Genomic DNA, 18,018 nt, shown 5'->3' on the forward strand with positions numbered 1-18,018 from the left:
CCGCGAAGCACCTTTACCAACTCGTTTTGGGGCCTTATGTTTTTCTTTACATTTGCCAACGATTTTGGTGGGAGAAAATGTAATGCATAATGCATTAGCGTGGTGAGTTGCTGGCCAATAAGAAGCCACATTTACTTGCATGACGTCACAAGAACGTTCGATGCAAATTCGTAATACAAAGTGTAATACACTTTCCGTAAACAGTATTGTCCAAGTCCCACACTTCGTGTATCACAACTTATAATTTAAATAACAAAATTTTGAAATTGTTATTATGGTTTGAGTATTGTTTTCATTGTTACTGAAATTTGCTCACACCATCTGTTTACCATGGCAGTTTTTTTGTCATTTGGCCTGTGGCCTATTTCTCGTCGCTTTTAATTGGCTGTGAGAAATGTCCTAGTTGTTTGTTTTCTTGTCAATAACGTCCACATTCACAAATGTTACTACTGAACATTGGTACAACCACTTTTCAGCAAGTCTGTGACCCCTTTCGTCATGTCAATGCAAATCATATACATGTATGTGCAATATTCATAAGATCAGATTTAATTATTTCTGCCGTTGAGCTGTGATTGACGTGCCTGCCCAAATTTGGTGAACTTGTGATGTCAAGTCCTTATTACTTCACAGAGGCAATAGAGGCAACTGCCTTCATGCCCCTGGTCATACAAGTACGCCATTATGAGATATAGTGGGCACATTATTACGTGAGTGCTGTTTGTTTTGGGTAAATCTGTCTGCATACACTAAAACCAAAGAGTGCCCGCCATATACCTCAAATAAGTGTTGCCTTCCTTGGTGTCTCTTAAAATGTTGCAGTCAAAATTGTTCTCCACCCCTTCAGGAGCCATTTAGAATTGAAACTGTTTTCACCCACCCCACCCCAAGTTTTAAATTTTAAATGCTGACCCGACTTATATCTTTTTGACCCATTTCACCTGACGTCATCAGAAAAATCTTGAATGCGCCATACTGGTGGGCAATTTCACTGTGCGTTTTCATATATAATTCTGAAGTGTGCATTTTAGGCGACGCGGCGTTGATACACGTAAACCTAACTGCCCAACATGATGAGCGTTGCATCAGTCGCCGCGTGTGACGCGCGTGCAAGGGGTCAATACACTGAAGACCAAAGTAATGTCTGGTACATAACAAATGTTTTAGAAAAAACATGTTCTAAATGAGGGCCAGTGCAGATGTCTAGGTTGCAGCTCTCTTTAAAATGAGTCTCAAATTTGGGCACAAGTTTTTCAAGACTAGATATTAGCTTTTTATTGCTAAATGAAAAATCTGTTTTTTAATTAATTTAAAATTTCTTTTCACTATTTACTTTTTTTTAAGAGAAAATTGAACTTAAATTTTCAGTATTTTTTACACCCACCCACCCACTATTTCAATAAAGAATTTAATTATTTTGATACTGGCCAACTGAATGACCCCTTTTACCAAACCTGGAATTTCAACTCAAAGAGAGCAAGGACATTTTTTGTTTGGTAAAGCCCTAACAAAGTATCAGACCTGGTGGGCTACAGATGAAATGGTTTGCAGAAGTGAACTTGGAACACCTTCAGGCAGGGTCAAATCTATCATAAAGGGGTCCCTTTAGTTTTGGGCCGGCACAAGGGTCCTTGGAAGGTTTCACAAAGACTTAAGACTAGTCTAATATTTAAAGTTAGGACGAGTCCTTGGGACTAGCCTTAAGAAAAACCACTCCTAGGACTGGCCCTAAATTAGGACCATCTAAGTGAAATCATGGAAGCTTTTGAAAACCAAGGTGCAAATTGATGTTGTCTAGGTCAAATAATTGGTGTTTCTATTTTTATTTTTTGTTGGGAAATTTAAGTCAGGATAGGTGGTGCATGCAGGGGGAGAGGGTGCGGAGGGTGTCCTATAGGGCCTGGTCACAGTGTCTTTCAAATATGCAGCATTCATGGTAGAAACTAATTTGTATTTATGCTGTAAATTCTCTGAAATAACCAGATTGCCTAGTTACATGTAGGTATCCCAGGCAATTGTTTGATATCAGTGATCTGGGTCAAATTCATAATTGCGGCTTAAGCATTAAATAGTGCTTACAATTTTCTGCTAAGAGTAGTGAGCAAAATACTAGTAAAACAAGTACAAGTGGTGTGGTTTGTGCTCAGGTCTTGTTTCGATCAGCACAATTTTGTTGTACCTAGCATTTCTGATTTTTTTTTTGGTTTTCACTGAACTGAAATAATGGCAAAATGTAAGAACATGTAAAAATACAAACAATCACAAGACAAATTAAAGGGACATTATAGTAAAAATAAATTCCACTGGTAAGCGAGGAATTCTCGATTGAGTGCGTTTCTACTAAAAATACACATGAATTCATTGATATCCCTGTGAGAATGATGACTCTCAGCACAGATTTCTGAATTAAGCAGAGCCACGATGTTGGGAACAATGGGCCCAAGCTCACAAGCTGCTTGAACACAAAAAGTAGTGTGACAGGTCTTGGTACCTGACAAGATTGGCTCTTTATCAAGGCTCAAGTATGAAAACAACATTGTGATGAAGATGTATGTTTTATTCCATTCTTCCAACAGTGGAAACCACACGTTGCCAGCGCTGTACAAAACAAAAACAACTCCTTGTGCAACTGTGTCTTGGGAACAACTGAATTAAGATTATGAAAAAGACCCACAGGAACCAGTGTACTGCATTCCTGGGCCATGACTAAGCTAATGAATAAACATGAAACAACAAACAATACAAAAGATTATGCAAATTAATTATTTTATTAACGCTATATCGCGGACAATATATCGCGATCTATTTGATATAATCGCAATTAATTAAATTTGACATCATCAGTCTTCAAACTCCCAGTGAAAGTTGTAGAATATACAGTCATAGCATAAGAGAGGTGTTCTAATGACCTATTCTTCTGGTTTTACTCCAAACCTATGGGGTGCAAGATGTCTCAGCTAGGAAATACATAGCGAAATTGCGATACCTAATCGATATCCCGATATATCGCTCCGATATCAAAATCATTTCCAAATTAGTATCGCGATATTGGATAATATCGTCGCATCGCCCAAGCTTAATGCAAATGAGACTAGTGCCATCTGTGGTTTCCAGGTCCCAATAAACAATGACCTTGGGGTGCAAAGGAAGAACAGAAGAACATTACCACAGATGCAATATACTGTAAAATGTAATATAATGGCATGAAAGACAAAGAAGTAAATACAATAATAGAGTAAAACCATTAAGATCACCTCTTCAAAGGGAATAGAGGGAATTAAACAATTTAACAGTGAAAACAAAACCATACAGGTTTCACCTGTAAAAGTAGTCAAACCCCAACAAATACTAATGAGGTAAATTGTTCCAGCCTCTGTTTTGGGTATGATGAATATTTGAAGCAGTATTTAGTGTCGATGTTAAAACTTTGCAGATGGTAAGCTCAACCCCCGGAAGTGATACAAATATTTTTGAGAGTGCCCTCACAAAGTCAAAATCTGAGGGATTGTCATTAGACTGTGTTCAAACATTATATACAATTTTGGTTTATTCATTATACTTTAAAAATGGAAAAAAGCATCCCAAAAGGCCTTATGTACACAAAGGTTTTTTAACTGCATAGAAAATATTTTAAAACATTACAAATAAAATAAAAAATGATAATAATAATTTTACAAAGTTAAGAATAGAAAACTAAAAAACATGGAGAGACAACTGTCTTTGCTACAAACCACTACCAGGTCCAATACCGATGGCATTCATTGATTATGAGTAATGGGGAGAGGTTAATAGTACATGTATAAAACATTGTGAGAAACTGCTCCCTCTGAAGTGACATAGTTTTCGAGAAAGAATTATTTTCCATCAAACTTGATTTTGAGACCTCAGATATAGAATTTGGGGTCTCGAATCAAGCATCTGAAAGCGCACAACTCCGTGTGGCGAGGGTGTTTATTTTTTCTTTCATTATTATCTCCCAACTTTGATGACCGATTGAGCTTAAATTTTCACAGATTTGTTATTTTGTGCATATGTTGACATACACCAAGTGAGAAGACAGGTCTTTGACAATTACCAATATTGTCCAATGTCTTTAACACGGTGAAGCTGTAACCACTTTTCAGAACCAAATACTATAAAGACGTTATTCTAATGGTTGTAACCACAAACCCTTATTAGTAGAAGTAATATACACAACATTACATTTTATTACAGCAAAAAACGCACACCAACTGACTCTTCCACCCTAAAACTTGAATTAAATGGGCTGACCTTCTCAGCCATTACAATTCAAAATGAGTTGTACAGTGTAATCTAAATTATTCTTTGCATCTTGTCAGTCAGTGTGTAAGGAAAGATAAAAGCCTGGTGCTTTTGAGTTTCTCACTTTTGTTGTGTGATACCCACAAACACCAAACTTCAACTTGTTGTCTTAATATTTACACCCTTGAGTGACAAAGTGTTTGCCTTTGATTGAGGTTATGTCCCTGAAATTTGAATTTGAACAGTTAAGATCCTAAGTAGTCTTTGCTGCATCTTGTCAGTGTGTAGGGAATGATGAAAGCTCAGTTTCTCGCTACTAATAATTATGTGAGACTCATACACCAAACTTCAACTTATTTTTTGTCATCATATTTTACAGCTCTTTGTTACAGCAAAAATCTTTGCCTTTGATTGGATTACAAATTTCAGAGATATTGACGTCTCTGAAATTTGAATTAAAAAAGTCCCCATCCCCCTGCCTCCCTCTCTCCCTGCCTCCTTCCCTCCCCAACTTAAAAAAACAACAGCTTATTAAAACCAAAAAAATTCATTAAGTTAAAAATATATAATTTCATTGTAAACTTCATCATTAGAAGTATCATTATCTATTTTGTTTATAATCCAACTAAATAGTGTACTTATAAAATTGTATTTGTAATGTATTGTTGGTGCTGTTGCCCTGCATGGTTTTACTCGATAATTTGATGCATGTTTTCACGTCTATTATCAATACCTGTTTCACTTAACTTTTTCATAGCGACTAACCTTACCATGTTGGTGTTATTTTCAGGTCTGTTTCTGTTACAACAAAATCTCACTCCCAATACCGTGATAACACATACGGCAATTGTGGAGAATGTCAATAATGCAATAGCCAACAGCATTACGATTTTGTCAAAAACATCAACATTCTCGTCCTGCAGATAAGTTGTGGTAAGAGGAAGGGATGTGGTGCTTGTTACTGGGCAAATTTTGGAGGTGTTTTCATTCCACAGAAAGATGGTGGCATTTTTGGAATCATAGCATGTTGCATTAGAACGTTGGTGGTTTCCCAGAGAGCCTTTGTGATCAATAAGCCATTTTTGTAATGGTTTGAGGCGGCAACTGCAAATGAGGGGATTTTTAGCAAGATACACCACCTCTAATAAGTTATGTTTTGAATTGTTTGTTTGTTTGCTCACAAAGTTCAGGTCAGTAATGTGTGTTAGGGCATTATCAAATAAGTCTAAATGGTTGAGGTTGGGAAGTTCAGGAAGAGAGATGGAGATGATACGGTTTGAAAAAAGTTCGAGAATGGAGAGATTTTTCAGGTTTTCAAACATCTTAGAGTTGATATTTGTGAGTCTGTTTTGACCCAAGCTGAGATGTTTCAGTTTTGTTAACCCTTTAAAGGTGTCGTTTAGGATGACAGAAAGTGAGTTGTTTTCTATGGATAGATAGACAAGCTTGGTTAATTTATGGAAAGAATCTGAACAGAGTTTGGAGATGTGATTACTGCTCAAAAAGAGCACTTCGAGATTTGGGTTGCCGTCAAATGCCCCTCTCTCCACCTCAGAGATGTTGTTGTTGTTAAAGGTGGACTATAACAGATTATTGATATAGCCAATATTACTATTTTTGTACAAGAAATGTAAAATAAGGACTGATATTTTAGTAGTATTCAATAAAACCTTTACCTTCATGCAAAAAAAACACGAATTTGCGCGGCGTACTCCGACCCAGAAAACTCAGTTTCGGCAAAAGCCGGTGACCCACGAACCATTCATACACAGTGTGTGACGTCACACCACGTACCGAAGCTCTGTACACAGTGTGTCAGGTCGATCGTGTGCGTGCATTTTACATGTACATTGAATGTGGAATAACATCGGACACTATAGGCTGCATTTTTTTTTGACACAAAAAAACAGTGAAACTGTCCGATGGCAGCGGGTCTCGGGAAAACCACAGTATAGATGAGGAAAAGGCATTTTAGGGAGGCACTTCAGAGGAAAGTGAGGGCTCTAGCGATAAGGGGAGCTCACCGGACGAGAGAGAAGCCGAAGACGTGTTATGAGTACATGTAGTTAACCAGCCCGGGGACGATGATCGTCAGGCCGAAGACGATGAGCCAAACCCTGATGATCGACGGCTAAAGACAGACTGGTAAGGCCACAAAACGTTTCATGAATTATACTGAATGATGCTTCGTTTGATCAGTTTATTTCTGCTCCCAAAAATAGTTGAAGGCTATCCTTGACTAAATTAAAACATGAACGAACATGATGGACAAGGTTTATTGTTTACCTCCATTCACGTTATAATACATGTATGTGAACAACACATGCACTGACTTGGGCAGTATAGAAATGTGAGGGGAGGGGTAATTTTTGTCTTGCGTTTTATACTTTGTTGGCAAAATTCATACATTATCAATTTAAACTGATATTGTAGATAACCTATGTTGTTGTTTTTCTCCACCAAGTAACTGCATGGTGGTTGACACATGTGCATCTACACAAATATCTCATGTACATGTATGTAACTGCTACTTTGGATTATGATTGCCTTCTGGCATGGGTATAGTTTTAAAGCAATTCAGGTACACACATGCAATATTAACACTTCACCATGCAAACCACAAATCTGTTGTTAATAATTTTGTATGAATTCTTTTGTTAATAATTTTGTATGAATTCTTTTGTTTTGTTTTACAGAAAACACTGCAATGATGATTATCAGCAAGTGGTGAGCTTAGGACTATCTTGTCCGTTCAACCGCTGCCACTGACATCATGTTTGATGGCAGCAACACGAAGGACGTTTCCAAACCCTCGTGTACAGTACAGTGGAAGGATTTTCGTATCCACCAACGGATTAGGCAGCTTTGCTTTGGTTTATTTGTCTTCAGTCGTAACAATTTTCCAAGTTATAATGATCCGGAGGGAGTGAGAAATAATTTGATAAGCCATAATAATTTACGTATAAATGTACATGTATATTATTTCATTTTGTTTCTTTCAGATGGGTGGGTGGTTCAAATTGATTAATTTAATTTGAACCACCCACCCCTCTGAAAGACACAAAATGTAAATTACTATGGCTTATAAAATTAGGTGTGTGGTTCAAATTGATTAATTTAGCACTTATGTGCAATAAACTTGTCCCCTGTTGTCAACAATACACTATGATTAACATGGTAACAACATTCAACTTGGTTAGCAGAAATATAAAAACAAAACAAAAAATAGAAGCCATGTACACCTCCATAATAACGACAACACTAAAACTGTATGTATTTGCAAACGACAATAGTTTATTTTTGAGTTTAAAATATCAAAATTGAAAAAAGGTTGCCTAGTGATAGCGAAATCATCTGAACATTCCGTCATCAAAAAAAGTTAACTATACAACCCTGTCAACGCCCCTACCCCCAAAAAAAGAAAACCTAAGCCATGTTATGTACCTAGTTAGCTGTGGTTCTCTTTGTAAATTGTAAATTAAGTTGTACATTAAAAGAATATAATAAAATCATTGTGTACAGACCATGTCATTCTGTTTTTAAACAAAGTTGATTGTACTACCCTGGTTACCCCCCCCCCAAAAAAAAATATATATATAAAAAATAAAATAAAAACCCACATCAATGTGTACAAGCTAGGGCCCAATTTCATGGATCTGCTTACTGTAAACAAAGAATCGACACTTGCGGAAGCAGGAAATTCTGTGCTTACGTCAAGCGTGTTTCACAGGTTACCAGCAAATTTTGGCTTTTGCGGGTCATGGGTGCATACTTGGTTTATACCAAGCATTCTACGCTTACAAAGTATTAAGCGCAGAAATTTAGCCTTTGGACGTAAGCAGAGAACCGTGACCATAGCGCACATTTTGGTGGTGAACAGATCCATGAAATTGGGCATAGGTCATTCTTTCTTTAAACAAAGTTGATTTTACTACCATGGACCCCCCCCCCTACCAAAAAAAAAGCACCAAAAAATCAATGTGTACAGGCTAGCTAGGGCCCAGTTTCATGGATCTGCATACTGTAAACAAAGAATCGGCACTTGCGAAAGCAGGGAATTCTGTACTTACATCAAGCGCGTTTCACAGGTTACCAGCGAATTTTGGCTTTTGCCGGTCATGGGTGCATAGTTGGTTTATACCAGGCATTCTACGCTTACAAAGTAAGCTCAGAAATTTAGCGTTTGGACATAAGCAGAGAACGGTGATCATAAGCGCAGAATTTGGTGATGAACAGATCCATGAAACTGGACACAGGTCATTCTTTCTTCAAACAAAGTTGAACCCACTACCTTTGAACCCCCACCCCCCCCCCCAAAAAAAAAAAAGCTGTTGCATCCTTTTCCGGCTGGTGAAGGTTGATGTCAATGACACGGGGGTTACACATCAGCTGCGGATGGAGTTGTTTTTGTGTCTTGTCACCCTGCTGACAATGAACAAGTGCATTGTGCATGCATTCTATGCGTATCTGTTTAATGAAAAATAAAAAACAAAACCAAATAATCGTTATGTGGGATTTCTTGAAAATTTACAAGGCAGAAATACAATCACAGAAGGTTTGACATAACACCATGTACTGACAATCTCTCTTTGAGTTTGCGTAGTTTTGAAAAGAACCTTACAGGAGTTAACGCAAAACCAGTACAAAAGGAGTCCACATGCAACAAAACCAAGGGGGCAGGTTTTCTTTATGTCTGATAGAAAACATGACCTCCAACCACCCCCCTCCCCCAGATCTACACCTAGTACAAAACTGTTCAGGTACAGATCGGGGTGGGGGGGGGTTTGCGATTCAACACCCCATCCCCTCCCCCCCCCCTCCACCGTGAACAGTTTTCAAAGGGGCAGCTGAAAAACTAAAAATGAAGAAATCATCTGATCCTCTGAAAATTTGCATGCATAGGCCTACTACTTACCTAAAGTGCTATTGAGAATCTTAGGTCTCCATTTCTAGTTCTGGCTAGCATGTCTTCGTACTGCATTGTCTTTGTCCTGCATTCTCATTGTAGTGTAGAGCTGCGAGTTATTTCTGTACAAAAAAATATAAAAACAAAAAATAAATAAACAAAAAAACTAGTGCTGAAAAAGAACTGGCCTTATTTTACAAATGCAAATATAGTAAACACTCCATAATTAACCGTGCCAAGCCAATAAACACAGCTATAGGAAAACTTTAGACTAAACTTCTCTGGAATTGGTAATTCCTGAATTAGGAGAGAAAAATTCTGAATGACCATGGACGGGCAATTATATGGATGGGAGTTTGAACATATTTTTGAGCTGTGCCTTAAAAAAAAAAGCAAACAATTCTTAGGCAGCTTTGGCAAAAACAATGTCCAGCAATCCAGTATAGACCAATATAAATACATGTCAGCGAGGCCAATAAACTGTTAACTGTAACAATCAACTTTTTTAATGGATTAATATAGTGTTCACACATGGTTGAACATGCCAGAAAGTGTAAACCAGGGCATAAACATGCCTAAAGCACTTGGGTGGCTACATGGATTCATCACTCAACAGAGTCAATACACTATGTAGCTATTTTATGGTAGTCGGGTCAGATTCAGAGCATGCACATCGTGTCATTTGACAACAAGATGATTGTTCCTTGCATGAAAAGGGTAGAGATTGTTTACTATTTTTCTGATTACAATTACATGTACATGTATTGGGCCTGAATTAATAATGGAGATAGTTTCTCAGTAGTAGATTTTTAAAAATTATTAACAAGTATTTACCAGGCTTTTCTCTCTCTCTTTTCTGTAATGCCACTTGATTCTTTTGCTGTTCCACGGCCACTTGCGACCAGGGCCACGGCAGAGGGACCCCGCCGACGTCGTAACATGCACAAGCAGCACTGGCTGGGGCCTGGTGGTAGAAGATCCCCCTGAATTCTCTCGATGCTTAGAGGTTTAAATTTCGGAATCGATCCAGGCTTCTTACACAAACTTTGAAACTTCTAGTGCATCCACAAACAACCAAATAGTCGGCAGTATTTATAGCTGATACATTAGAAACAAAAAGCTTCGTAGCACACACGCACGCCTATAGTGTGGATGAAAACGCATACACAACACACGGAGTAACATGGCGTAATCTTTGTTTACTCTCGTTGCTTCATGGGTATGACATCACCATTTTTTGACCGCGTTCATGACGTCCGCTGGTTTACAAATCCGCTTTGATTTCAGTGTTGGTTTAATAGCCGGGAACCAGTCCAGGGCGGGAAATTTCAAAATCGAAGAATCGAGGTCAAATTTTTTCGGTCAAATTGTAGCAAAATTATTTGGAGAAAAACATGACCACAACAATGAATTGATAGCTGAACACAACATAAACAAGTTCTGATAGTGATTTTAATGTAGGAGTACCGTTATAGTCCATCTTTAAGGAAGAGTTGACGGAGGTTTAGGGCGCCGGCGAAATTGTTAGTATGGATGATGGTGAGAAGGTTACTGCTCAAAAAGAGCACTTCGAGATTTGGGTTGCCGTCAAATGCCCCTCTCTCCACCTCAGAGATGTTGTTGTTGTTAAGGAAGAGTTGACGGAGGTTTAGGGCGCCGGCGAAATTGTTAGTATGGATGATGGTGAGAAGGTTGAACTGGGCGTAGAGGGTGTCAAGTCTGGAATTGTCGTTAAAGGCAAACGGACTGATATCGGTCATTGAATTCATCTCGATGACTAGATCAGTAATGTCACTGTATTCAGCAAAGTCTCCATCGTTGAGGACAGTGATCTGGTTGTGGCGTAGGTCTACCGTCTGGCACATACAGCACTCTCTCGGTACGGCGGTCAAGGACAGCCTGCGACAGTCGGCATCGTAAGCCCAGTCGGTGTAATCACACGTTGATCCGCATGTCTTGTTTCCTTCAATAGTACAGCTCCAGCTACTGTTGAAGAGTGCACACAGTAGAAGAATTGAAAACTGATACTTCATGCTTGGTGCCTGCAGTGGATTTAGATCATTCAAAATTCATTTTGACAAAATGAAGTAATCAGTGCTTAGGAGGTGAGATTGTGGCGAATAATTCAATGGAAGCTTGTCAAGGAAAAATCTTATAGCAAGGTCAGCCAGCAAAAAATCTACATGCAGCCAACAGTTTTGTTTGCCCCCCCGAGTACAATTACAGCACAAGCAAAAGGCACAAGTTTTCTCTAGCAGCTCATACACATTCAAATTGAAACCAAAATTATAAGGTGCAGTGATTATGTCAGTCAAGCTTATAGATACATTTATCTTCAAGTACGCGCTAATCCTCCAATCAGATTCGCAGAATGGAGTGATGATAAAAACCTATATTGCACGGCTAATATCACTACCTGTGTCTTGTGTGTTCTATGTCACGCACCAAGTTTGCTTGAAGATAAATATGTTATCACACGTGCGCTCGTGGAAATCTGGAAAATTTAGCGCCTCTGCGTCCCATATCCAAATCGGCCTTCGGGCTCGATGGATATGGGACGCAGAAGCAATTTTTGTTCACGTATTCCACTCGCGCTTGTTTGATAACTTTTTCATTCATTCAAACTGATATTTATTTCCATACTTCATGAAAACAGAGTACAAACAATGTTTTTAAGGAATAACCAATAAACAAAGCTATTTAATGAGGGTGAGAAAAAATAAATACATAGAGTATGGAGGCATCATCTGGAAGCCGAGGCTTATGTAGGGATGCCTGGGGACAGACAAACGGGGACAAGAACGATCGGACTGACAAAACGAACAAAGACAGACATGATGAAGATAACAATGATGAGAACACTAATTGCACAATAATAATAATAATAATAATAATAATAATAATAATAATGATAATGATAATGATAATGATAATGATAATGATAATGATAATGATAATGATAATGATAATGATAATGATAATGATAATGATAATGATAATGATAATGATAATGATAATGATAATGATAATGATAATGATAATGATAATGATAATGATAATGATAATGATAATGATAATGATAATGATAATGATAATGATAATGATAATGATAATGATAATGATAATGATAATGATAATGATAATGATAATGATAATGATAATGATAATGATAATGATAATGATAATGATAATGATAATGATAATGATAATGATAATGATAATGATAATGATAATGATAATGATAATGATAATGATAATGATAATGATAATGATAATGATAATGATAATGATAATGATAATGATAATGATAATGATAATGATAATGATAATGATAATGATAATGATAATGATAATGATAATGATAATGATAATGATAATGATAATGATAATGATAATGATAATGATAATGATAATGATAATGATAATGATAATGATAATGATAATGATAATGATAATGATAATGATAATGATAATGATAATGATAATGATAATGATAATGATAATGATAATGATAATGATAATGATAATGATAATGATAATGATAATGATAATGATAATGATAATGATAATGATAATGATAATGATAATGATAATGATAATGATAATGATAATGATAATGATAATGATAATGATAATGATAATGATAATGATAATGATAATGATAATGATAATGATAATGATAATGATAATGATAATGATAATGATAATGATAATGATAATGATAATGATAATGATAATGATAATGATAATGATAATGATAATGATAATGATAATGATAATGATAATGATAATGATAATGATAATGATAATAATAATAATAATAATAACTAGAAATTGAGAGTTTGTGTACAAACTCAGGGTGTTCGGGTGAATGGTCAAATGAGGTCACGTTGTGTACAACATTTGTAGAACATTACAAGAGGTTTCATGTAGTGAAAGAATCTTGTACGTAGCGTTTGTGGTTCTCAAGATATGAATTTTTCAATTATTTACCGTTTATTTAACGTAATGACGTCATCAATGACGTCATCATTCCAAAAAAGTTGCGGGTTCATCTACTCATGAAGGTTCATGTTTATGATAAGTTTCAAGTTCATAGTAGTTTAACATTTTGTTCAAAATCGCACGAAGAAAGATGAGGCGAATCCCAGCGTAGTGGAATTTGAATTACGCGCGCCTTCAACGGAGTCTGCATGTGTATACACAACCCGTAATGCCCACAGCCACGCAGTGCTGTATTGTCGTAGAGCATGGATACAATGTAGGCCTACATGAACTACACGCACACACACCCACACACCCACAATACAATAGTAGCGTTCACATACATGAATGGCGATACTATCTGGTTTCTACGCGTAATGAATGGAGGTCAACACAAACGCGCGCTTTTACGACCAGAAGGCAAAATTCAACTGGCATTATGTTTGTGCAAAAGTTTGAGCAGGATAACTGATCTTCAAACTGATATTCAAATTTTGCGAATATGATATATAGTTCTTGAGATATGAACTTTTGAAATTTTGTACTTCCGGTTTCAACCGGAAGTAAAAGTCACATGAGGTCACGTTGTGCACGACTTTTGTAGCTAATTACAAGACCTTTTATATGCACCAAATATCTTGTGTGTGGCATTTGTAGTTCTCAAGATATGAACTCTCCAATTTTTAGCGTTTTTTTTAACGTAATGACGTCATCAATGACGTCATCATTCCAAAAATGTTGCTGTTTCGTCTACTCATTAAGATCAATATATATGGTAAGTTTCAGGTTCATACAAGCTTTAGTTTTTGCGAAAATCGCGCGAGAACGTTCGAGGAGAAGAACACGCAGAAAAAAAAAAAAAAAAAACAGAACAATAACAATAGTTGTTCGGCTTGTGGCCGAACACCTAATAAAGCATAAAAAGTAAAGCATTTCATTGAATAATATTTCAAGAGAAGTCTTTCACCACTATCTTCTGTAAAGTTATTTGTAAATCTGTGAACTTTTATTTTATTTTTTCGGTATCGAAAGGGTCCAATGGCTTTAAAGACACTGGACACTATTGGTAATTATCTAAGACCAGTCTTCACTTAGAGTATCTCAACATATGCATAAAATAACAAACCTGTGAAAGTTTGAGCTTAATCGGCCGTCAAATTTGCGAGATAATAATGAAAGAAAAAACACCATTGTCACACGAAGTTGTGTGCTTTCAGGTGCTTGATTTCGAGATCTCAAATTCTAAATCTGAGGTCTCGAAATCAATTTCGTGGAAAATTACTTCTTTCTCGTAAACTACGATACTTGAGAGGGAGCCATTTCTCACAATGTTTTGTACTATAATCTATCAACAGCTCCCCATTACTAATTGTTACCAAGTAAGGTTTTATGCTAATAATTATTCTGTGAAGTTACCAATAGTGTCCACTGCCTTTAAGGGAAGCAATGTGCCTATTTGCCACTACACCGCATGCAATATGTGCCTTATGCAGTCTGCGAATGCCACTACATGGAAATGCCTTTGTCACTTCTAAAAGTCAACAAAAAATGCCGTTGAATGTGAATCTGTTATTGGAAAATAATGGGTGAATAGCTAGAATCATTAACCACATAAATATTGTTAAAATAAATTTTCCTAAATTTATTTTATGATTTTAGTAAATATCAGATCTTGATTCATGTCGCCAATGTTCAAACCATATCACAATTCTTACCATGTTTGCAGTCATGTACATGTAGGTTTTAATTCATGCAGTCCTTCCTTGAATTTTTGTGTGGAGTTTGAACGTACTTGTAGGCCTAAAACTTTGTACCATTCAATTCTGTAGTTCCTTTGCTTGGTTGCACTTCAATTGAGTCAGTAAATGCATCCCCAGCTGATCAGGTATACAAACCTATTGGTTGCGACTTTGTATGTTATGGGCTTTAAGTCGAGCATTCCAGCGTGGTTCGACTGTTACATGCGGGGGCCGGACCATGTTAAAGTTATGCAATGCATGATACAATGCGCAGCCAAACACTAGACTTGAGTCAGTCTGCGTATACTGCTACAGCCACATGCTCTCCTAGCATGATATTGCACAATCAACGGGTCATTTAGGCTCCTCCCCCTGGATACCATGTCTGAGGTTGTTATGCATGCAGTCCTTTTGCTTGAAATGTTGTTTCGAGCTTAAACGTATAACTTGTTCTGTACTTTGTGTGCTTGGTGGCACTTCCTATATAGGCCTCTCTTTTATGCATGGCGTCACCATCGTCTAACCCAAGATGAGGCATCAGCGCACGTCACCCACCACCAGTACTGGTATTCATTAGATCGCACAGACATAAAAATAGGTCTTTGCTGTCCTAGTTGCAGTGGCTGTGTTGACCTTATTTTGGAATATACAATGGTGATGTCATACATCAAGAGAGGCGTATAATGGAAACCGTCACAGGCTCTCCGACATGAATAAACATGATACGCACAATGAGTGGAATAGGCTCCTCCCCTGAAAGGTTGAGATACATCCATCTAGGGTCCCAGATGATTGAGGGAGCTTAGAGCAACAAACCTGTGCAAACATGTTTCTTTTACAATCTGATTTAGTATAATATTTTAAATATTGCAAAATAATGACAATTAATGTGTAATTTATTTAGTTTCTTTATAATGATTTTTAAGGCTATTTCCTGAGTTGTTGGATATTGTTTTTTAGTCTCTTTAAAAATGCATAATTTGCAGTCTGATGATGAACGATGTAGTCCCATTTGGTTGGCGGGGCTGCATACACCACTGGTTGAGATGTTTCAATGAAAAAGGGCAAAGATGCCAAGTCCAGAGGCCAGTACGCGTGAGATTTTTCAAAGCTCGACCCCCCCCCCCCTAAAAATATTTTGGAAGGCCGTTTTTTTAAAACTCGGATAACGGAATCGACTGGGGTAGTATAGGGTTTCTCCGGGTGGAATAGGGGACATGCTGTGTGCTGGTGCCTCCTCAAGTTTCCGGCCTTTATAGAGAGTTCTTTCTCACAGCTAGTAACAGTAGGCCTTAGACCATGCAAGCTTTTCAAGACAGCAAAAGTATTAACTCTGCTGTTGTAAAAGCACCTATAATTTTAAAACCGTTACTCATATTTTAAAAAGGAAAATACCAGTACACGGAAAACTTAATTACGCTGATTTTGACATCTTGTTTGTTACAATCGGTTGAGTATTGTTGTTGTGGTATGTGCTTACATGTGAAAAGTGCCCATTACAATTGTTGCAGTAACTCCTATTGACAAGATTAGCTTTTCAAAATTCCCCATACTAGCCTCACGCTGAATCAGAGGAGAGATCTTTATATCAACCTCTGTCTACTACCCCTACAGGTACCCATTTATACCCTCCCTTTATTGAACAGCAGCAATTGTAGTAAAGTATCTTGCTCAAGGACACAAGCGTCATGACCGGGATTCGAACCCACTCTCTGATGACTTAACCACTAGAACTTGAGATTGATGCTCTCCACCACTTGCCCATGACACCAAGGCATTATAATCTCATACGCTTCATCGAGGTCATACAGAATCAGGACAACAAATTTAAAACTCCAACTCACCGTTTATTTATTTCAGATTTACTTTGCAAAATTTATTAGACTATAGTTAGATGCGTTAATCTGAAGTTAAAAGTACTATATTGTTTTTATAGCCCAGCAAAAGAGCGTGGGACTCTTGCAAGCTAGTGTACGTATTGATGAGTTCTGTGAAGAAAAAAAAACAGGCATTTAACTTGGAAGGGATTCTAACCCACCACCTTTGCCATAGAGCAGATGTCCAACTAGGGGCAATGTGAGTCCTACATTTTAACAGTGGGCGGGTACCGCAACGTTTTATCCGATGTGTGTGTAGAAAGCACTGTACTTTCCCGAGTTCTGTGAAAAAGTCACTGGCATTATTACTAGACTTGTACGATCTACTTCTAGTCCTTTTCTAAATTTAAATAAAAACTAAATCCTTTGACAGGTGGGTGAGCAGTCCGAAACTGCAGGTAATTTTGTGGGAAACTGATACTTCATGCTTGGTGCCTGCAGTGGATTAAGATCATTAAAAATTCATTTTGACAAAATGAAGTAATCAGTGCTTAGGAGGTGAGATTGTGGCGAATAATTCAATGGAAGCTTGTCAAGAAAAATCTTATAGCAAGGCCAGCCAGCAAAAAATCTACATGCAGCCAACAGTTTTGTTTGCCCCCCCGAGTACAATTACAGCACAAGCAAAAGGCACAAGTTTTCTCTAGCAGCTCATACACATTCAAATTGAAACCAAAATTACAAGGTGCAGTGATTATGTCAGTCAAGCTTAAAGATACATTTATGTTCAAGTACGCGCTAATCCTCCAATCAGATTTGCAGAATGGAGTGGTGATAAAAACCTATATTGCACGGCTAATATCACTATACCTGCGTCTTGTGTGTTCTATGTCACGCACCAAGTTTGCTTGAAGATAAATACGTTATCACACGTGCGCTCGTGGAAATCTGGAAAATATAGCGCGTCTGCGTCCCATATCCAAATCGGCCTTCGGGCTCGATGGATATGGGACGCAGAAGCGCTATATTTTTCAGTATTCCACTCGCGCTTGTGTGATAACTTATAATATTATTATCACTCCGGCTCAGAGGTAAAGGCCAAAACCAAATCATTACTTAAAGCAATTGGACCCTTTCGGTAAACAGTATTGTCCAAGGCCCACACTTCGTGTATCACAACTTCTCTATTAAATAAACCTGTGAAAATTTAGGCTCAATCGGTCATCGGAGTCAGGAGAAAATAACGGGAAAACCCACCCTTGTATACGCACGTTTCGCTGTGTACATGACATGTGTTTAAAATAAATCC

The 18,018-nt window shown here is 37.4% G+C and overlaps 2 protein-coding genes and 1 long non-coding RNA gene across 3 annotated transcripts; all 3 read right to left on the minus strand.

The window, feature by feature from the left end:
- Positions 1–4,952: 4,952 nt before the first annotated feature.
- Positions 4,953–5,831, minus strand: LOC139950039 (uncharacterized; the record flags this gene model as incomplete). The annotated part of the gene is made up of 1 exon (XM_071948669.1): positions 4,953–5,831. A coding segment is annotated over one exon (879 nt), but the record flags the coding sequence as incomplete, so codon positions are not given.
- A 1,287-nt stretch (positions 5,832–7,118) lies between these two features.
- LOC139950016 (uncharacterized) lies at positions 7,119–10,632 on the minus strand. Its single transcript, XR_011787606.1, has 3 exons — positions 10,004–10,632; positions 9,179–9,291; positions 7,119–8,730 (listed from the first exon to the last, which is right to left on the minus strand). It is a non-coding gene; the product is annotated as an uncharacterized lncRNA (long non-coding RNA).
- Positions 10,633–10,638: 6 nt separating this feature from the next.
- LOC139950040 (uncharacterized) lies at positions 10,639–15,001 on the minus strand. The gene is made up of 2 exons (XM_071948670.1): positions 14,869–15,001; positions 10,639–11,211 (listed from the first exon to the last, which is right to left on the minus strand). The coding sequence occupies exons 1-2, from the start codon at positions 14,887–14,889 to the stop codon at positions 10,639–10,641; spliced, it is 594 nt and encodes a 197-aa protein (XP_071804771.1). The 5' UTR covers positions 14,890–15,001.
- Between the last annotated feature and the right edge of the window lie 3,017 nt (positions 15,002–18,018).

Source organism: Asterias amurensis, chromosome 17 (assembly GCF_032118995.1).
Source record: "Asterias amurensis chromosome 17, ASM3211899v1".
In the NCBI taxonomy this organism is placed as follows: domain Eukaryota; kingdom Metazoa; phylum Echinodermata; class Asteroidea; order Forcipulatida; family Asteriidae; genus Asterias; species Asterias amurensis.

What these genes read in the sequence shown, in the direction of transcription:
- LOC139950040 (XM_071948670.1), bottom strand. Translation starts at nt 14,889, where the DNA reads ATGTACATGACTGCAAACATG. An exon ending in TGTACATGACTGCAAACATG is followed by an intron (nt 11,212 to 14,868) that starts GTAAGAATTGTG and finishes AATCCACTGCAG; the next exon opens with GCACCAAGCATGAAGTATCA.